Here is a 17545-nt window from a genome sequence, read left to right as displayed (position 1 = left end):
TATGGTAAATGCTACACTAACAACTATGAAAGTGAAGTACATCTTTACAATTTTAGCCAGCTCAATTTATGCTTAAGAAAAATTATTGAAACAAAAAACGTTAATAAACATTACAATGCTTAGAGATAGTTTCCATCTTTCAGTGTACACACACTTTTTACAGTGAAATCACCCACCTTATATTCTACTCTGATGCCAAGCTAGAAAGTGAAACAAGGAAAAATGGTCTTGAAAGGATTTTTTAAGAGGTAAGAAAATAAGACGGATGTAAATATTCTATATATAAGTCAAGCAAGTTTGGAGAAAAATAAAGACCTTTTAGGCCAAAAATGGGTATTTCCTCTATGCTGTGCCCCATATGCCATGGAATCCTAGTTTCCAGGAACAAAGGCCGAGTTCCTTTAACAAGATGCTTGATCAAATTTCCTGGATTCCAAAAATAGCATAACAAGGAGAGTAAGTCACATTAATAATGCATTACTTGAAAAAGAGAGAAAAGGAAAAGAGGTATTAAGGTAGACACATTTTATCCATGGTAATTTAAGAAAAATTTTACCTGGAAAAGGTGGGGGTGGCCCTCCTGGTCCTGTTGGTCCAGGAAATCTGTCCCCACCGGGAACAGCCCCTGGAAAACGGCCCCGTCCTCTACCACCTTGTGGAAATGCTGCACGTGAACTGCCTCCTGGAGGACCAGCTTTACCTTCCCCAGACATTTGTCCTGATTGTGTAGCTGTAAATATCCAAATACTCATAAATAGCATTTATTAAAATAGTCCTCTGAAATGTAACCACTGTTATTTAGAAATAACTCTACTTCAAAGTTCACATATGCTATATACTAACTTGCAGATGTCTTGGGCCTGTCCAAACTACATGAGAAGTACTGGATGGAAACATTCACATCTATTTAAGTTCTTTTGAAGTCTCAAAATATCCAGAGTTAAATGTATTTCCAGTGGGTAAATATGAGTTACTTTCAAAATACCAATACTCAGCAGCAGCCAAGACTAAAATTCTCCAACAGAAATCTTAATTTCAGTAAGCACAGATTATTTAAATTTTGTATCATATTCTTCAGTTAAGTCTTAACTGCTAAAACATTAAAAGAAAAACAGCCACTTGAATTTGTTAATTACACGATTATCCACCTTATCTCTTTAAGTGAGAGCATTTCTAAGTGTTGTTAATGGCCAATCTTTTCTATATTCACTTTACCAAGTGGTGAAAGATCTTGGTGCCAAGCAGAAAATCAATGAATATTTTCTGGTTATCAGTGGTTTCTCCCCCACCATAACACACATCCACATAACTTCCCTTCAATCTAAAGATTAGAATGTAGTTTCTTCCTTTCTCTAGGATGGGAATGACAGGACAAGACTGGCAGAGCTATAGAACGTGCACACTGTTGTATAATATTGGGTCTGTGACATCTAGAGAAAAATGGGAGTAAGTTTCCAGTATATAGGACCATAGCCATAAACCAGTAATCAAATCAAATTTAAGGGATAAACTTTCTAAAATGGATTCTCCAATGAACTAAACATTAAAATGACTTCTCTAGTGTAACATCTAACAAATGCTAGCAACATTGGCTAAAAATGCACATCTTTTAATAAAGGCCTCTGAGGGATTGCTTACTTTTCCTGGACTGCATTTCAAATTGACTCAGGAACTGTTTATTGCATGGAGTTACAACAGGATTCTGACCATGAAGTTCTCTTTTAGGCAACAGATCCATTAACTTTTTTGAGGATGCTTCAGATCCAACACCAACAAGGGCAAACCTAAAAGATGTTTAAAGGGGCAAAGACAGAAAGTGAGGAGGGATTAACAAAGCTACTGTTATTAAAAAGGAAATGGTATGAATTTACCTTTAAGAAAAATGAAAATATTTTTTTAAGGTAAAACTATACAAGTTCACACTTTCATCCTTAGCTTTTTCAAAATAACAACCTACCATACAATTCACTCAATTAAAGTGTACAATAAGTGTATATTCAGAGTTTTAGAACGATCACCACAATTTTAGAGCGTTTTCATCATCTCAAAATGAAAGCCCATACTCATTAGCTGTGACTCCATTTCCTCCCAACTCCCAACTTCAGGAAAGCACTAATTCACTTTCTATCTCTATGAATTTATCGATTTTGAACATTTCATATACATGAAATTATACAATATGTGGTCCTTTATGAATAGCTTTTTTCACTTAACATAATGGCTTTAAAATTTATGCATGTTGTAGTATGTATCATTACTCAATGTCTTTTCACGGCTGAATAATATTTCACGATATGGATACAACACATTTAAAAAATCCATTCATTAGTTGATGGACATTTGGGTTGTTTCCATTTCTTGGTTATTATGAATAATGCCACTGTGCAAACAGGCTCAACATCACTGACCATAAGGGTAATGTCAATCAAAAACCACAATGAGATGCCATTTCATACCCACTAGGATGGCTATAATCAATAAGATAAACAGTGCTTTTGAAGATGTAGAGAAACTGAAAATTTCATACACTACTGACGGGAATGTAAAATGGTACGGTCACTTTGACAAATAATCTGACAATTCCTTCAAAGGCTAAATATAGACTTAACATAGGGGTGCCTGGGTGGCTTAGTCGGTTAAGCGTCGACTTTGGCTCAGGTCACAATCTCACAGTTCGTGAGTTCGAGCCCCGTGTCTGGCTCTGTGCTGACAGCTTGGAGCCTGCTTCAGATTCTGTGTCTCCCTCTCTCTCTCTGCCCCTCCCCTGCTCATGTTCTGTCTCTCTCAAAAATAAAATAAACATTAAAAAAATTAAATATATATATATATATGTATTTATGTGTATTTATACATATACTTACATACATACTTATATAATACGTATATACGTATATATAATATATATATACAGTTAACATATGATCCAATAATTCCACTACTGGTATATATATACACCTACCAGAATTGGAATACATATGTTCATATAAAACTGGTACAAGAATATTCACAGGGGCATTATTCACAAAAGCAAACGTGGAAACAACCTCAATGCCCATCAGATGATGGATGGAATAAAAATGTGATATAACCATATAATGGAATAGTATTTAGCCATAAAAAGAATTAAGTACTGATACATGCTGAGACATGGCTGAATCTTGAAAACATTATGCTAAGTGAAAGAAGTCACAAAGGACCACGTGTTATATTATTCTATTTATAGAAAATATTCGGAATAAGCAAACTCATAGAGACAAATTGTTAATGGGTATGGGATTTCTTCTGAGGGTCATGAAATGTTCTGGAATTAGTGATAACTGTAAATATACTAAAAATCATAAGATTGAATATTTTTACAATTTAATGAATTTATTAATTTAACAAATATGTATTGAGCACCAACTCCTACATGCCAGGCACAATCCAGGGCTAGGGATACAAGAGTGAACAAAACAAAATCCTTCCTCTTGTGGAGCTTACAATCTAATTGAAGACAAGACAAATAAGTAAAATACACTATAATAAAGAAAAATAAAGAAAGGAAATAAACTGGGGATAAAATTTCAATTTTATCTGCTCCTACCCTATAGTGATATGAGCAGAAGCTAATATTTTGCATAGGGTGATGAGGGAAGGGAATTCTTTCAGGAGAGTCCTTAATGAAGTGAAAGAGGGGTGCCTGGGTGGCTCAGTTGGTTAAGCATCTGACCCTTGATTTCAGTTCAGGTCATGATCTCATGGTCTTGAGACTGAGTCCTGCGTCAGGCTCTGCACTGAGTGTGGAGCCTGCTTTGGATTCTTTCTCAAAATAAGTAAACAAACATATTAAAAAAAAAAAAAAGAAAGAAAGAGATCCATGTGGATATTTGGGGGATATAACAAACCAAAAATAAGAAACAACTGGTGTAAAACTCCTAAGCAGGAGTGTTTTTGAGGAACAGCATAGACAAACATTGCTGAAACAGCATAAGGAAGGTGAACAGTGGTAGGAATAAGGTCAGGCAGGTGGTGGGGAAACAGATCATATAGTGCCTTATAGGGCCACAGTTAAGATTCTGGCTTTTACTCTTAGTGATAGGGAGCCATTAGAAGATCTGAAAAGGCAAATATTGATGGCACTTTTTTCCAATATTTACATTTTGTAATAGCATAAGCCATAGGGGATTTGGGTGAAAGCAAGAACACAGGTAGGAGGCTATTACAAAAGTTCGAGTAAGAGATAATAATGGCTTGGGCCAGGTAAAATAATTACTGTAACACACAAGGTATGATGGAAAGAATTAAGACATAAGAGAGGATGTGCATTTATGGATAAGTACGTTTAACTCATTTTACCAAACGTGTTCTAAAACCTGTGAATTGTAATCCTGTTCCTTCTTTTCCCACTAAAAATATAAGCACAAGGAAAAAAACCTGCAAGTATATTCACTAAAATGTTAAGAGTGATTATCTATGGATGGTGAGCTTGTAGCTTTTTATTTTCCTACTTCTGGGTATCTGTTTTTTATAATATTCCTATAATGATCCTATCTCATTCATATAATTTAATAAGTTTAAAAAACTGAGCAAAACATTTACGTTACATTATTTTCCAGTTGCCCATCTTCCTCCATCCCTTAATCACAGGATAATAATGCTTCTTCAAACTGTCATTTCAAAAGTCATTTCAACCACAGAGAAAACTCAGGAAAATTAAATAGACCTAATCTGTCCACACTTCCAGTTTTTTACTAGTTTTAGTGAGCTAGATCACAAGGTAAGTAAAATAAGTACATATCTCTGCCCAAGAACCCTCTGCCAATGTGGATAATAAAGCGTGTGAATGGTTAACATTAAGAATAGCTACTACCAAAATTACAATCTCTAGTTACTAACGTATTAGGAAAAAAAATGAAAACAAGATTCTTACCCTTTTGACTGGCCATTTGCCCGATTTTCAAAAAATTTTATCTCCAAAATATCATTTACTCCCAAAGAATGAACTGCTTCAGTTAAGTCTTCATCTGTTGTCCACTGCAAGATATTTCCCCCTCATTAACCATCAAAATATAACCAAGATATTTATTGTTTCAATTTAGTTTTTAAGGGTAAACTCAGAACAAACAAAAGACCATTAACAGTGCAAATCTAAGTACAATTTTGCCAGTTGGTCTCCAATTTTTAAATGACACAAAAGTACCTGAGGACATTAACTTCATCCTTTGATAAGTTTCAGAAATTAGAAGGTATATATCCTTAGAGATAAAAGACTTTTTTTACTTTTAAAGAATTTCTGGTCTCTCCCAACTTCAAACTGCAATGACGTTACATTTTTAATAAAACCAATCTCACTTATCACTTCTCTCCCTAAAGGAAAATTACTTTGGGAAACAAAGTCCACCTTATGTTTGAGTATAAGATTTAAAAAAAAAAAAAAGGCACATGTATTGAGTACCTATCATGTACTTTATACCAGATATTTAACTCTTAAAACAACCCTATATTAAGTCCTGTTAGTATTCCCATTTCACACATGGTACAAAAGTTAAAAGGCTTGTCTAAGATCACAAAAGTAATAAATGGAGGAGCTAAGATTCAGTTTTATTTAGCAATCACACTCCTCACAACTACACTGCTACAGTCTCCAATATTATAAAACTGCTCAGACTGAATGATTATGGAGATGGGTTCGTTTTTTAAAAATGTGAACATTTAAAAATAAAATGCTACGCGGGGCGCCTGGGTGGCGCAGTCGGTTAAGCGTCCGACTTCAGCCAGGTCACGATCTCGCGGTCCGGGAGTTCGAGCCCCGCGTCAGGCTCTGGGCTGATGGCTCAGAGCCTGGAGCCTGTTTCCGATTCTGTGTCTCCCTCTCTCTCTGCCCCTCCCCCGTTCATGCTCTGTCTCTCTCTGTCCCAAAAATAAATAAAAAACGTTGAAAAAAAAAAAAAAATAAAAAAATAAAATGCTACTTAAGAAGGGTGACAAATGTTAATTTACAGACGATTTTTGAACTTTCAAATTATGCAGTAAATGTTTCTAAGAGAGATGAGGGGAGCCTGGCTGGTTCAGGTCATGATCTCGCCATTCCCAAGTTCGAGTCCCATGTTGGGCTCTGTGCTGACAGCTCAGAGGCTGGAGCCTGTTTTCAGATTCTCTGTCTCCCTCTTTCTCTGCCCCTCCCCTGCTCACGCACACACGCGCACTCTCTCTCAAAAATAAATAAACATTAAAAGCAGGAAAGAAACTCAACAAGCCTGAAATATAAATTAGATGCTGAAAACTTTTTTTTTTTTTTTAAGTAATCTCTCCACTCAACATGGGGCTCAAACTCACAACCCCAAAATCAAGAGTCGCACGCTCTTCCATCTGAGCCAACCAGGACACCCTAATAATGAAAGCTTTTAAAAACCAGGGTCGTACTGTGCTTTTCCCTACAGTTCTGAATCCGGGTTTCAGACCTTATGTGAGTATTCTTCTTTCTAAAACTAGGATACTGTAAGTATAGTAGTAATAGGTTAAAAAGAATATTACATTTAAACTCAAGATAACTGAACTATATCTAACTGGAATCTCTACCAAAACAAGTTGAATGACCACAAAATTCAAAACTAGATCTAAAATTTATGTTCTAGGGGCACCTGGGTGGCTCAGTCAGTTGAGCATCACTTCCGCTCAGGTCACGATCTCATGGTTTGTGAGTTTGAGCCCCACATCAGGCTCACTGTTGTCAGATTGTAAGTGCAGAGCCCACTTCAGATCCTCTGTCCCTCTCTCTGTGCCCCACCCCAGTCTGCATTCTCCTAAAAATAAATAAATATTAAAAAAAAAAAAAAATAGGGACCCCTGGGTGGCTCAGTCAGATAAGAGTCTGCCTTTGGCCCAGGTCATGATCTCACAGTTTATAAGTTTGAGCCCTGCATCAGGTTCTCTGCTGTCAGCACAGAGCCTGCTTCAGATCCTCTGTCCCCTTCTCTCCCTCTACCCTGCTCCTGCTCTCTCCCTCAAAAAATAAATATTAAAAAAAATTTTTAATAAAAAAAACAAACACCAAAAAAACCCACAAAATTTATGATGTTCTAAACATATTTGTATTTCCCTCCTCACTGCATAAACAAGTATATAGAGCAACAAATCAACAATTTATTTTATTTATTTATTAGTATTTTTTTAAAATACTATGAAATTTATTGCCAAATTGGTTTCCATACAACACCCAGTGCTCATCCCAACAGGTGCCCTCCTCAATGCCATCACCCACCGTCCCCTACAAATTTTTATTTTATAAAAATGGAACAGATTAACTACGTGAACAATTCAAAACCAAATACCAATAAATTTAATTCATACATTAAGTTTACTTACCCATGTCAGATTTCCGATATACAATGCAATTCTCTTTCCAGTATACGTATAGACAACATTTGGTGCTGCTCCTTTACCCACATCATCACCAACAGTTGGTGGGAGAGTATCCATGTAATCACGGTCTTCTGGGGCATCTCCATTATTTGCAGATGGAGAGATGACATCATCATACAAATCTATCTGATCATGCCCACCATATTCAGCTTCCTGAGACACAGAAATAATGCCCTAGATTATACAACAGTCAGACTACCACTAAATAATAAGAATACAAATTCATTCAACTATTTGTTTTAAAAATCCAGTAGAAAATAAAGCCCCAAAGATCTCTGTACAAATCTTTAGGCCATAGATGTAATCTTGAATGGTGCCTCTAAAGTGAATTTTTACACAATAAACGCTATTTTCCCACTGATATATGTTATAATACAAGAAATAACGTTCCTCAGGGAAAAGAATACGTAGACAAAATACAGTAACAATATAAAACTTTTCTTGGAAGTACAATATTCTGAAAGTAGAAATAACAATACATAAATGCAAATAGATGGACTTTAAAAAACAATACAAAAATATCACAAACAAAACTTAAATCCATTATAAATCTTTAACTGCAGAAAAATACAACTATTATTTTCTATGATACTCAGAATCTTGTTTTTCAACTCTGTGAAAGATGTTAGTTTTAGAAAAAAGCACACTGAGCTAAGCCAACAGGAAGGGATGAAGAAATGTGGGTACCCAAATTATTCCAAAATCATAACAAATCAACAAGAAAAGAGAAACTATAAATAAAATGAGTAAGACTATTCAAATTAGTATCTAGTGATAGTTCCATTATTCTCAGTCAATAAAGAGTTAATGCTTACTAGACTTCTTAGATCTGCAGTCAATTTAGCAAAAGATATCTAGTCAATTAGCAAGAGAAAAGTGATATGAACAAGGATCTAGTAAAGCTCTGCCATTGAGTGTCACCAACAGAATGCCCCTTACAAGCCTAAATGGTAAGAAAAACAAGAAACAAAAAAGAAACATATGTAAATAGCAGAAAAAGGAAAAAGGCAGGTTCTACCCTAAGTACAAGAAAAATGAAATGCAGACATTGGCAGAACACTCAACCCCACTTAAATTGCCTTTAGTAAAGGCCACAGGCTTGACTAGCCAGAATCTGAAGAAAAACTATTATCTTCCTTCCTTTCCATCGCTAAGTATCTAAATCAATGTGAACTATTTTATCTTTCTTATGAGGTAGAATATTTGAGATAATAAAAAGAGAAGCAATTACAATTATAAAACAACAAACTTGAGTTCAGATATAAGCTACATAAGCTATATGCTCTCATTAATATAACTTATTAAGGATGAAATGTTATATAAATGGCACATAATGAGAAGCTAATAGTTCTAATAGTTTTAAGGACTATTACAAGAATAGAGAATGACCCACAGACAGGATTTGTAATATGACTGTAAATAGATCAACAAAATATTTTATCATAGGCCCCATGGGAACAGAGCTCAATAGCTGTTTTGTTATTCAGAAGGGCATCAGAATTAAGATTTTTTTTTTAAAGAAAAAAGAAAAAGAAAAAAAACCTAAAAGGGGAAATACCAATTATATGCAGAGTCAAAGGGATCTGAAATTTACAAAGTCATCTTCAGATAACCTTCTGCATAACCGAGTTAACCAATTTACTAATTATATAACAGCATCTTTACATAACATTTTGTTATGAGGCCCAATGTCTCTAAGACTTATTTAATAAGGAATCCAAGATCTCAAGGTAAGTTAAACAACAAAGCCATCTTTAGCAATGGGCAGAAACTAAGACCACAAGTCACTAAATTATGCCATAATTTTGTTTGTACAGCAATATCAAAATAATCTTTCTTAACTGAGTTTTTCTTAAAGTAACATGTTCCAATTGCAGTGACAGTGAAAATTAGAAAAAAAGAGGATGAATTTTTGTTATCAAGTTTCAGTGTAGCTGAAGCTTCAGGCAGCTTGGTGGCAGCAGTGGTTCCATACACTTAAGATACTAAAAAGATTCCCACAAGGGGTAGTGGGCATTTTAACTCCTGCAATCCGGTTCTGTACTTTATCAAATGGAATTATTATTATTACTATTATTATTCAAAGGGAGCTGTGTTTCCATCCTCCTTAGCAGAAACTATAGTCACAATATATGGTCTGAGGGAGAGTCAAAAAGAATGCAAGGATTATTTAAAGGGTTATGAAATAGGTTAACACATTATTTGATTTTTCATTAGTTGCAAATCTTGGAAAATGTACACACACTTAAGTAGACAATAATTTATAAGCATAATCGCAGCTACACTGACCTGGTGAATCACAATCACTTACTATTTTTGTCCATCCACAAATTGCTATGTTGACACCAACCAATTTTCCATATTGATATGATTCTATCAATATTTAGGATCAGCCATTTTGTCTGGTAGTTGGACTGCTTCCAATTGGTTGAAGTATGATGCTAATTGAGATCAGGGTCCTGGGGTTTGATATCCACGTGGAATAGTTAACTTCACTTTGTTTCAAGGCCACAGCCTGTACTTCTAGCCCCAACAGTATGCATTTGAATGCGGTGAAAAAATATTAATGAATCTAAATACATTTGCTACCATTACTAAAAATGCAACTCAGCATATACTCTTTTAATGTCAGTAATCTTCCTTCAGCTTCAGCATATCACATCTATCCTCATTATAAAAAAAAGATAACACCACATCTACTTTCTGTTCCCACTTTAAAAAGGGGGGGGCATGCATATTCTGTAACTATGCAACATAATATCACAGGTCATATAAAAAAAGGTGAGCTCTGAATGTCTACTGAACAAAAAAATAGCTTTTACTTCTTTGTCATAGAGAAATGGTCAACAGTGTCAAGTTCCACTATGGAAAGAATCTTTTCAAATTATTACCTTTAGGAAGTTTTAATGGCATTCAAAAACCAACCAACCAACCAACCAACCCAAATCAACACAACCCCTCGAAATATTTCAGATGCCAAACAATGCCCAGTCTTTATCTATTTTTCATTGAACTAATTAATCTACTAACAGAGCTGCACATTATATATAACTTCCAGTAAAATAAAAGTTCTTCGGATTTGTTAAAAAATCCAAGTGATTTTTTTCCATTTCCTACATTCTAAATTACTACAAGCATTATAAAGGCAAGGCATCCTTTCAAGATTTTATACTTCAAGATTATAGTCTACGTGATATACAAGTAGCTGTTGCCACATCAGTGAAAACATTAAAATAACATGGATAGTAAAATAACGAAAATTCTATTAGGTCCTTTTTAAAGGCAATGTTTCTTAACTTTTTCATTACCACCATCTTCTTCCTTCCAAAGACTTATCTTTAGACATACTTTCCTTATCATCTCCCATAAAATTTTAATTTTATGTATATACTGTATATACTATTACTGGGATGACCATGGAATAACAGTATTACACTCTTCATTCTCCCTAATAAGCCCAACGTGGCCTTTGGTGATCTGAAATTGTAATAATACCTTTCCTGCATTATATAAATACCAGTCATGGTACAGGAAGAGCCACTTATTTCAAAGCCCCTCTATTAAAACAAAAACAAAAAAGGAAGGAATTTAATAGTCATTTCCATTTGGAGAAATATAAAGGAGGGAGAGGTTTACAGTTCGTATTTACAAAATGTATCCCATACCACGGAAGAAAAATACTAGCATGCAAAATCCAACAGCAGATAATCTAATACATATTTATCTTTATAAAAAATACATCATCTTCTGATTTTTATCTACTTACGGTATGAGGAGATCTGAAAATTTGTCTGTAATCCCTGTAAAAAGCTCAACTAACAGTAAGGAAGCCAACTTGGTACTAAAAATATGCCACATAATGGGGCGCCTGGGTGGCGCAGTCGGTTAAGCGTCCGACTTCAGCCAGGTCACGATCTCGCGGTCCGTGAGTTCGAGCCCCGCGTCAGGCTCTGGGCTGATGGCTCAGAGCCTGGAGCCTGTTTCCGATTCTGTGTCTCCCTCTCTCTCTGCCCCTCCCCCGTTCATGCTCTGTCTCTCTCTGTCCCAAAAATAAATAAACGTTGAAAAAAAAAAATTAAAAAAAAAATATGCCACATAAACCACAAAGTGGACAGTTCACAGGCAGCTGATAAAGCTACACTGATAAAATGGGGCGCCTGGGTGGCTCTGTTGGTTGGGTGGCCAACTTCAGCTCAGGTCATGATCTCACAGCTCAAAGGCTCATGGGTTCGAGCCCCGGGTCGGGGCTCTGTGCTGACAGCTCAGAGCCTGGAGCCTGCTTCAGATTCTGTGTCCCCACACCCCCCCCCACCCCTCCCCTGCACATCCTCTGTCCCGTTCTCTCAAAAATAAACATTAAAAATTTTTTTTTAAAAAAACTACACTGGGGCGCCTGGGTGGTGCAGTCGGTTAAGCGTCCGACTTCAGCCAGGTCACGATCTCGCGGTCTGGGAGTTCGAGCCCCGCGTCGGGCTCTGGGCTGATGGCTCAGAGACTGGAGCCTGTTTCCGATTCTGTGTCTCCCTCTCTCTCTGCCCCTCCCCCGTTCATGCTCTGTCTCTCTCTGTCCCAAAAATAAAAATAAACGTTGAAAAAAAAAAAAAAAAAAAAAAAAAAAAACTACACTGATAAATAATAAAACTAAGAGTTCTAGTTCCCCTAATATTTCTCCCATGGTTTCTCAATCTCTACCTACCTCATTCTCAACCACAGTTTTATCTCAGAGGATATTCTATTAAACATAAATTTATCAGAGACAAGATTTCACTGACATTTGTCCAATAAACTCATTTTTCAAAATGGGCTTACCAACTGGCTAAAGCAGATACACAATGATTAAATATAAAGTATAATGACTCATGAATGAAGGCAAGTTGACTTATGAGGATGTCTAGGTCCTTAACTTCTACATGAATTTTCCCTAGCCACAACCTGTATACATTTTCATTTTAAAGCTGGGTGGTCAGATTACTAAATAAGCACTGCTATCAGTGATCTACCAGCAGACAGATCAGTAACTAAATTCTATACTGAGGTTTTGATCTCCAAACAAGCAAAACACACACTTCAATGTATACAGTGTAAACTTTCCTGAGGTTCCTAGAATTTTTTTACCCGCCCCCCCCCACCAACAAACAAGCTACAGATAAAGACACACATAAAGGAGTGGGTTTTACAATACATGACCTGCCAGAGTGTTATAATTATGTAGAGTCCCTCACCCCCACTACAGAGCATTCTAAGGGTAGAGATTACTGAACTTTGTAACCCTCCTTGTTGGCATATAACAAATAATCAAGAAATGTATTTTGAACAACCGAGTTTAAAAATTTATTTAGTCTTGGTCAAAATAAAAAAGTCTATAATTATATTAAATAGTAGGCTAGTAACTACATTAGAACACAAATCCCAGTTCAAACTGGACTGACATATACTATAGAGACTGAAACAGAACTGCTTTCTTCTCAACTCCAGATCAAGTAATGTAGAGGTTTGGAAGTAGTTCAAATTCTCTTTCCACTGGAGCAACTGTTCTCAATTTGGTTACCTCCAAAGACCTTCAATTTAAGAACTAAAGAGCACCCATAAAATAGCAAAGTCCCTTGTGCCTTCTCCCTTTCTCCAACTTTATTCTCCATTCTTAAATTCATCTGGTGAAGAAAGGAACTCGATAGTCTCACTAAACTTATTCTCAACCCCATCCCCAAATTGAAGTTTCTTCTAAGACACTTGGATGTCTCCACTTTTTGAAATATGAAAGAAAGCAAGCTTCATAAAATACACCTGAAAAAGGATTCATAAGTATCACTTCAAACAGAAGAAAATGGAAAATAGACTACAGAGAATTTTAAAGTATACAAATGCAATTAAAACTGCACCTCACATGAAGAATAAAGTTTTTTTGAAAGTTTACAGCAGTTTAGAAGCCAAAATAAGATTGATTATACTTAGTAAAACACTTTACTCAGCTATAGGAAGTCATAATTTACTTTAGCAACCAGTAGAAAGAAGGTTGCCAGCTCACAATAAAGTGAAAAATCAATCAGGAATAATTCTGTATTACATCTAATTCTGATCAAATTTCAGAAAAATATTTCAACGACAGTAACATTTTAAAAAAGAGGATTAACCTTGAAAACGACCAACCATCTTTTTTGTGCAAGAATTAGCACAGCAAGCAATAGATAACAAAGGCCAACGCTATGCAAAATAATAACAAAAACAAAGCCTCTATTTAATCCCATTCATGTATTCAAAAGTACTGTATAAAAATTTACTGGTAAAATTATACAACTATGTGTGAAATAAAATGCTACAAGTTCAAATCAACAAAAAGCTACATTTTTAAGAGAACCCTACAAATAGTTCCTCATCAGGGCCACAAAATTTTAATCTCTTCTTACCTCCTGCTCAGTCAGCACTAGTTACTGCACAGGGATAAACAAGTATCTATCACTCCTTCCAGCTATATATATGTATTAGAGAAATGCCCATCCCAAATTAAGTATGTGAAAGCCTAAAAAAAAAAAAAATCTCTGATGGAGAGGTCCTGAAGAAAGTTCAGTTTCTAAAATTGTACCCAAATTCTTTTTTTATCATAAGGAAAAAGGCAAAGCAAATGTATTTTCTTGTAGGAAAAGCTAATGAAGAAATCTTGAACATTTAATTGTTCCTTTACTTGTGGGTATGGCCTTCTTTCAGATGGTATGTTATGCCCGTTTGATAAATAAAAAGAAACTTCCTAGAGATCTTGTGTCTACTGACCTTAAAAGCATTAGAATCTGACTGTAGCACTCAAGATAATTTTCTAATTTGTCACTGACACAACTCAGGCATCACATGTCCAAAATATAAACACAATAAAAGGCACGAAGAATTTAAAACGTAACGTTTGATTACACTAACCAGTTTTTAAGGGAGTAGCACACATTTAAAGCTAGTTGAAAAAAAAAATTTCTTTTCTAATACTTAAACCTGGGGCACAAAGTCATTAGTGAAAACAAGAACAGTAAGGATTTCTAGCTTTCCCTATCTTTTAAATACTCTTCAGCCCCTAGTCACAAACAATGTAGGGGCTTTTGTGTGACTCAGTCCTTAAGCCTCCGATTTAGGCTCAGGTCATGATCTCAGGTTCCTGAGTTCCAGCCCCGCATCTGGCTCTGTGCTGACAGCAGGAAGCCTGCATGGGATATTCTCTCATTCTCTCTCTCTCTCTCTCTCTCTCTCTCTCTCATTCAAAGATAAATAAGCATTAAAAAAAAAATAAGTCTCTAATGTAGGAGGAAAAAAAAAACAAAAAAGAAAAACACATTAACCAGTAGCACTGTATTAAGCTTCTCTTACAGACCTGGAAAGCATAAAAAAACAAGCTTTTAGGTGCACTACAGTTAGGCACAATTTAATTTTTTAAAATGTGTTACTACATAAAGGCAGCAAAGATGTGAACAGCAGGTTTAGAGCTTACACGTCACTACTCTAGTAACAAACGAGATCTTTTGCAAAGATGCCCAACATCAGACATCACAGCTCCGCGGCTAGTTCTTCTAGTCAACTGTGGCTTGTGAGATACCGGAAAAACCTTGCATTCTCACTTTCTCCTACCTTTCAAAACGTAAAGCAAATCCCTGGGAAGACATCTAACATTTTGCTTTTTGAAAATCGGGTCTTATGTACAACCCTTTATTTTTACACCGTACTAAAGAATTTCGGCTGAACGTTCTTCATTTTAGCAACTCCTCTTATCTCTTGGTGAGCAACCATCTTATTTTTCCATCCAACCACTACGCTTCCAAGTCTTCCTTTTGGTTCAGGCCACCTATCTTCACACGTATTTTCATCACAAAAGCCAAGAACAACTGGGCCTCAACGGCACTGCAAGACCTGAACCACCGAAGCACGGCCCACGCACCGATTTTTAAACACGCTCGATGGTCCAAAAGTCAAACGACGACTTGTTGCAAACGTGCCCACACCTAAGCCGCCTTCAGAAAGTGTGAAGGGAGGAGGAGGCAGGCGAAACCTGTCGCAAACTCGAGCAGGAGCCCAGGAAACTGGGCGCGCGGGATACAAAGGGCCATGAATGCGGCCTTCCATGAGGCGACCGTGCGCGGCCGGGGAGACAAAATGGAGCGACGAGAGGAATCGGAGCCCGAGCTGCAGGGCCGGGGAAGAGGCGGCGGCCGGCGCGCGCCCCGCCGGGCTTCTTCCTCGACCCCGCGGCGGGGGAGGGGGCGCGGCGGCGGCCCGTTCTCCCCGCCGCGCACACGCGGCCCCGCCGCCCGGGCCTAGCGCGGCGGGAAGCGCCCGCCGGCCGCCGCCAACAATGGAGCTGGTGGCGGCGGCGAGGGAGGGGCCGGCGGCGGCTGCACGGCGGCCCGCGTCCGCGCTCCGGGCCCCGCGGCGGGCCGCAGCGCCCGCGGCCCGCGAAACGATGCGGTAGAACGAGGGGCGAGGGGGGCGCAGAGCCGCGATCGGACGGCGCGGCCCACAAGAGGCAAGGGCTCACGGTCTGCAGCCGCGCCGGCTCACAGCCCACGGCGAGCCCAGGGTCAGCGTCCGGACCGCAGCGCCGCCCGCTTCGGCGGCGTGGGCCCGGGCCCTCACGTACCTGGTTGAACTCTTCGCCTACATCCGCGTAAATGTCTATGTGGTCCACACCGTCCGCCATCTTCCCTCGGCCGAGGCCGCCGCCGCCTCCTGCAGGTCTGCCCGCCGCGGCAGCAGCAGCGGATCTAGCGGCGGGGGCGGGGCGCGCTGCGTCACTTCCGAGGCCTGAGGGACGAGGCGGGGGCGACCGGGGGCGGTCGGGGGCGGCGGTCGCCTCTGCAGCCCGCCCGCTCGGCAGCGCGGAGTAAAAGCCTGCGTCCCTGCGGGCAGACGCGGCTTCTTTTGTGTGTTAGGCCTGGGGTTTGGGGGCACGTCCCAGCTGTTTCCAGAGACTGTGTTTTCACGTTGCCTCTAGCACACTCCACCGTTTTGTAATATTTTCATGTCTCAGTTTTTCTTACAATTCTCACGGCCAAGGCTTCTAGAGAGGTGGAAGTTTTATGTCCACGATTAAATACGAAGTGTAACCCAGCATTCTGTGAGCGCCTTGAGAGTGAAAACAGCGTTCTTAACCCTGCATCCTCAGAGACCCGCAGTTTTATTTGCCTAGTAAACGTTGGATTCCCGCGGATTGTTATCTTGAGTAATTTGCAAGCCACTTAGGTTTTTTTGCACGCTGTTTATGTTTGCATCTCTATCTCCTGTCACCGGCTCCTTTCATCTCCTCGTTCCCCGCTCTTAGCCCGCCGTTTTTTCCTCCTTAGATCGCAGTTGGTTTTCTAACTTGAATGCGGTCATCCTAGAGACCCCCCCCCCCCAAACGTGGAGGCATCTTGAGGAAAGTGGCTTCTGTCTTAGAACCATAGAATGTCTGAGCGAGAAGGGAACTGGAAAAGGTGTCATTAGGTCCAAACATCTCATCTTACAAATGTGGGAACTGAGGCCAAATACAAGGTAAGTGATTTAAACGTAATCACGTGGTCAATACCCAAAGAGCTTTTGTCATAAATACTTTAGTCGAAGATGTCTCTCCAGTTTGAAACCTTACTCCATTCTTTATTTCTTTTTCACCCAGTTCGCAGCCCACCAAATTAGAGTGTGCTTGCTAAGATACAGAAACCTTTCACGCAATGGTAAGCCAAACAATATACATTCCACCTCTACTTGGTATGGTGGGAAAAGCTTAGATGGAGTCTGATAGACCAAGCTGGTGCTGTGGACACAATTACTAGTAAGACAGTTTTACCAGCTAGATGACCTCAGTCAAGTTACCTAATCTCTTTCATGGTCAATCGCAGAATCTGTAAGCTCCAGGTAATAATATTTATCTCACCAAGGTTGAAAGTTGATGGTGTTTTAAATGAGGTAATATGCAAAATGCCCTATCCTCTTCTTGACAATACTGATTTTCTTTTTTCCATGGGGCTTTATAGAAGGAAAGAGCTACTCGTGATAAAGGGTGAGACCTTTTTTTAGATTAGTAATAGGGTAAGGATAATAATGGCCCATCATAGATGTCCACATCCCAATGCCTGGAACCTGTGAATATATTACTTTACGTTGGAAAAGGAATTTCACAGGTACGATTATATTAAGG

The 17545-nt window shown here is 38.4% G+C and overlaps 1 protein-coding gene across 4 annotated transcripts in view; it reads right to left on the bottom strand.

Annotated features, from left to right (window-relative positions):
* The window catches only part of CPSF6 (cleavage and polyadenylation specific factor 6), a 34233-nt gene extending 18102 nt beyond the window's left edge, over positions 1-16131 (bottom strand). For 2 of the 4 annotated variants that reach the window (XM_047865767.1, XM_047865768.1), the window contains exons 1-6: positions 16010-16131; positions 7345-7554; positions 4910-5013; positions 1639-1784; positions 557-730; positions 316-426 (exon numbers count right to left, since the gene is read on the bottom strand). In XM_047865767.1, coding sequence (XP_047721723.1) covers positions 316-426; positions 557-730; positions 1639-1784; positions 4910-5013; positions 7345-7554; positions 16010-16069 — 805 coding nt within the window. In that variant the 5' untranslated portion in view covers positions 16070-16131. The remainder of the gene's footprint in view (positions 1-315; positions 427-556; positions 731-1638; positions 1785-4909; positions 5014-7344; positions 7555-16009) is intronic. The other 2 variants (XM_047865769.1, XM_047865770.1) reach the window with 1 other exon arrangement.
* Between the last annotated feature and the right edge of the window lie 1414 nt (positions 16132-17545).

Source organism: Prionailurus viverrinus, chromosome B4, assembly GCF_022837055.1.
Source record: "Prionailurus viverrinus isolate Anna chromosome B4, UM_Priviv_1.0, whole genome shotgun sequence".
Lineage (NCBI taxonomy): Eukaryota > Metazoa > Chordata > Mammalia > Carnivora > Felidae > Prionailurus > Prionailurus viverrinus.
This window is presented reverse-complemented; position numbering and strand designations above follow the sequence as displayed.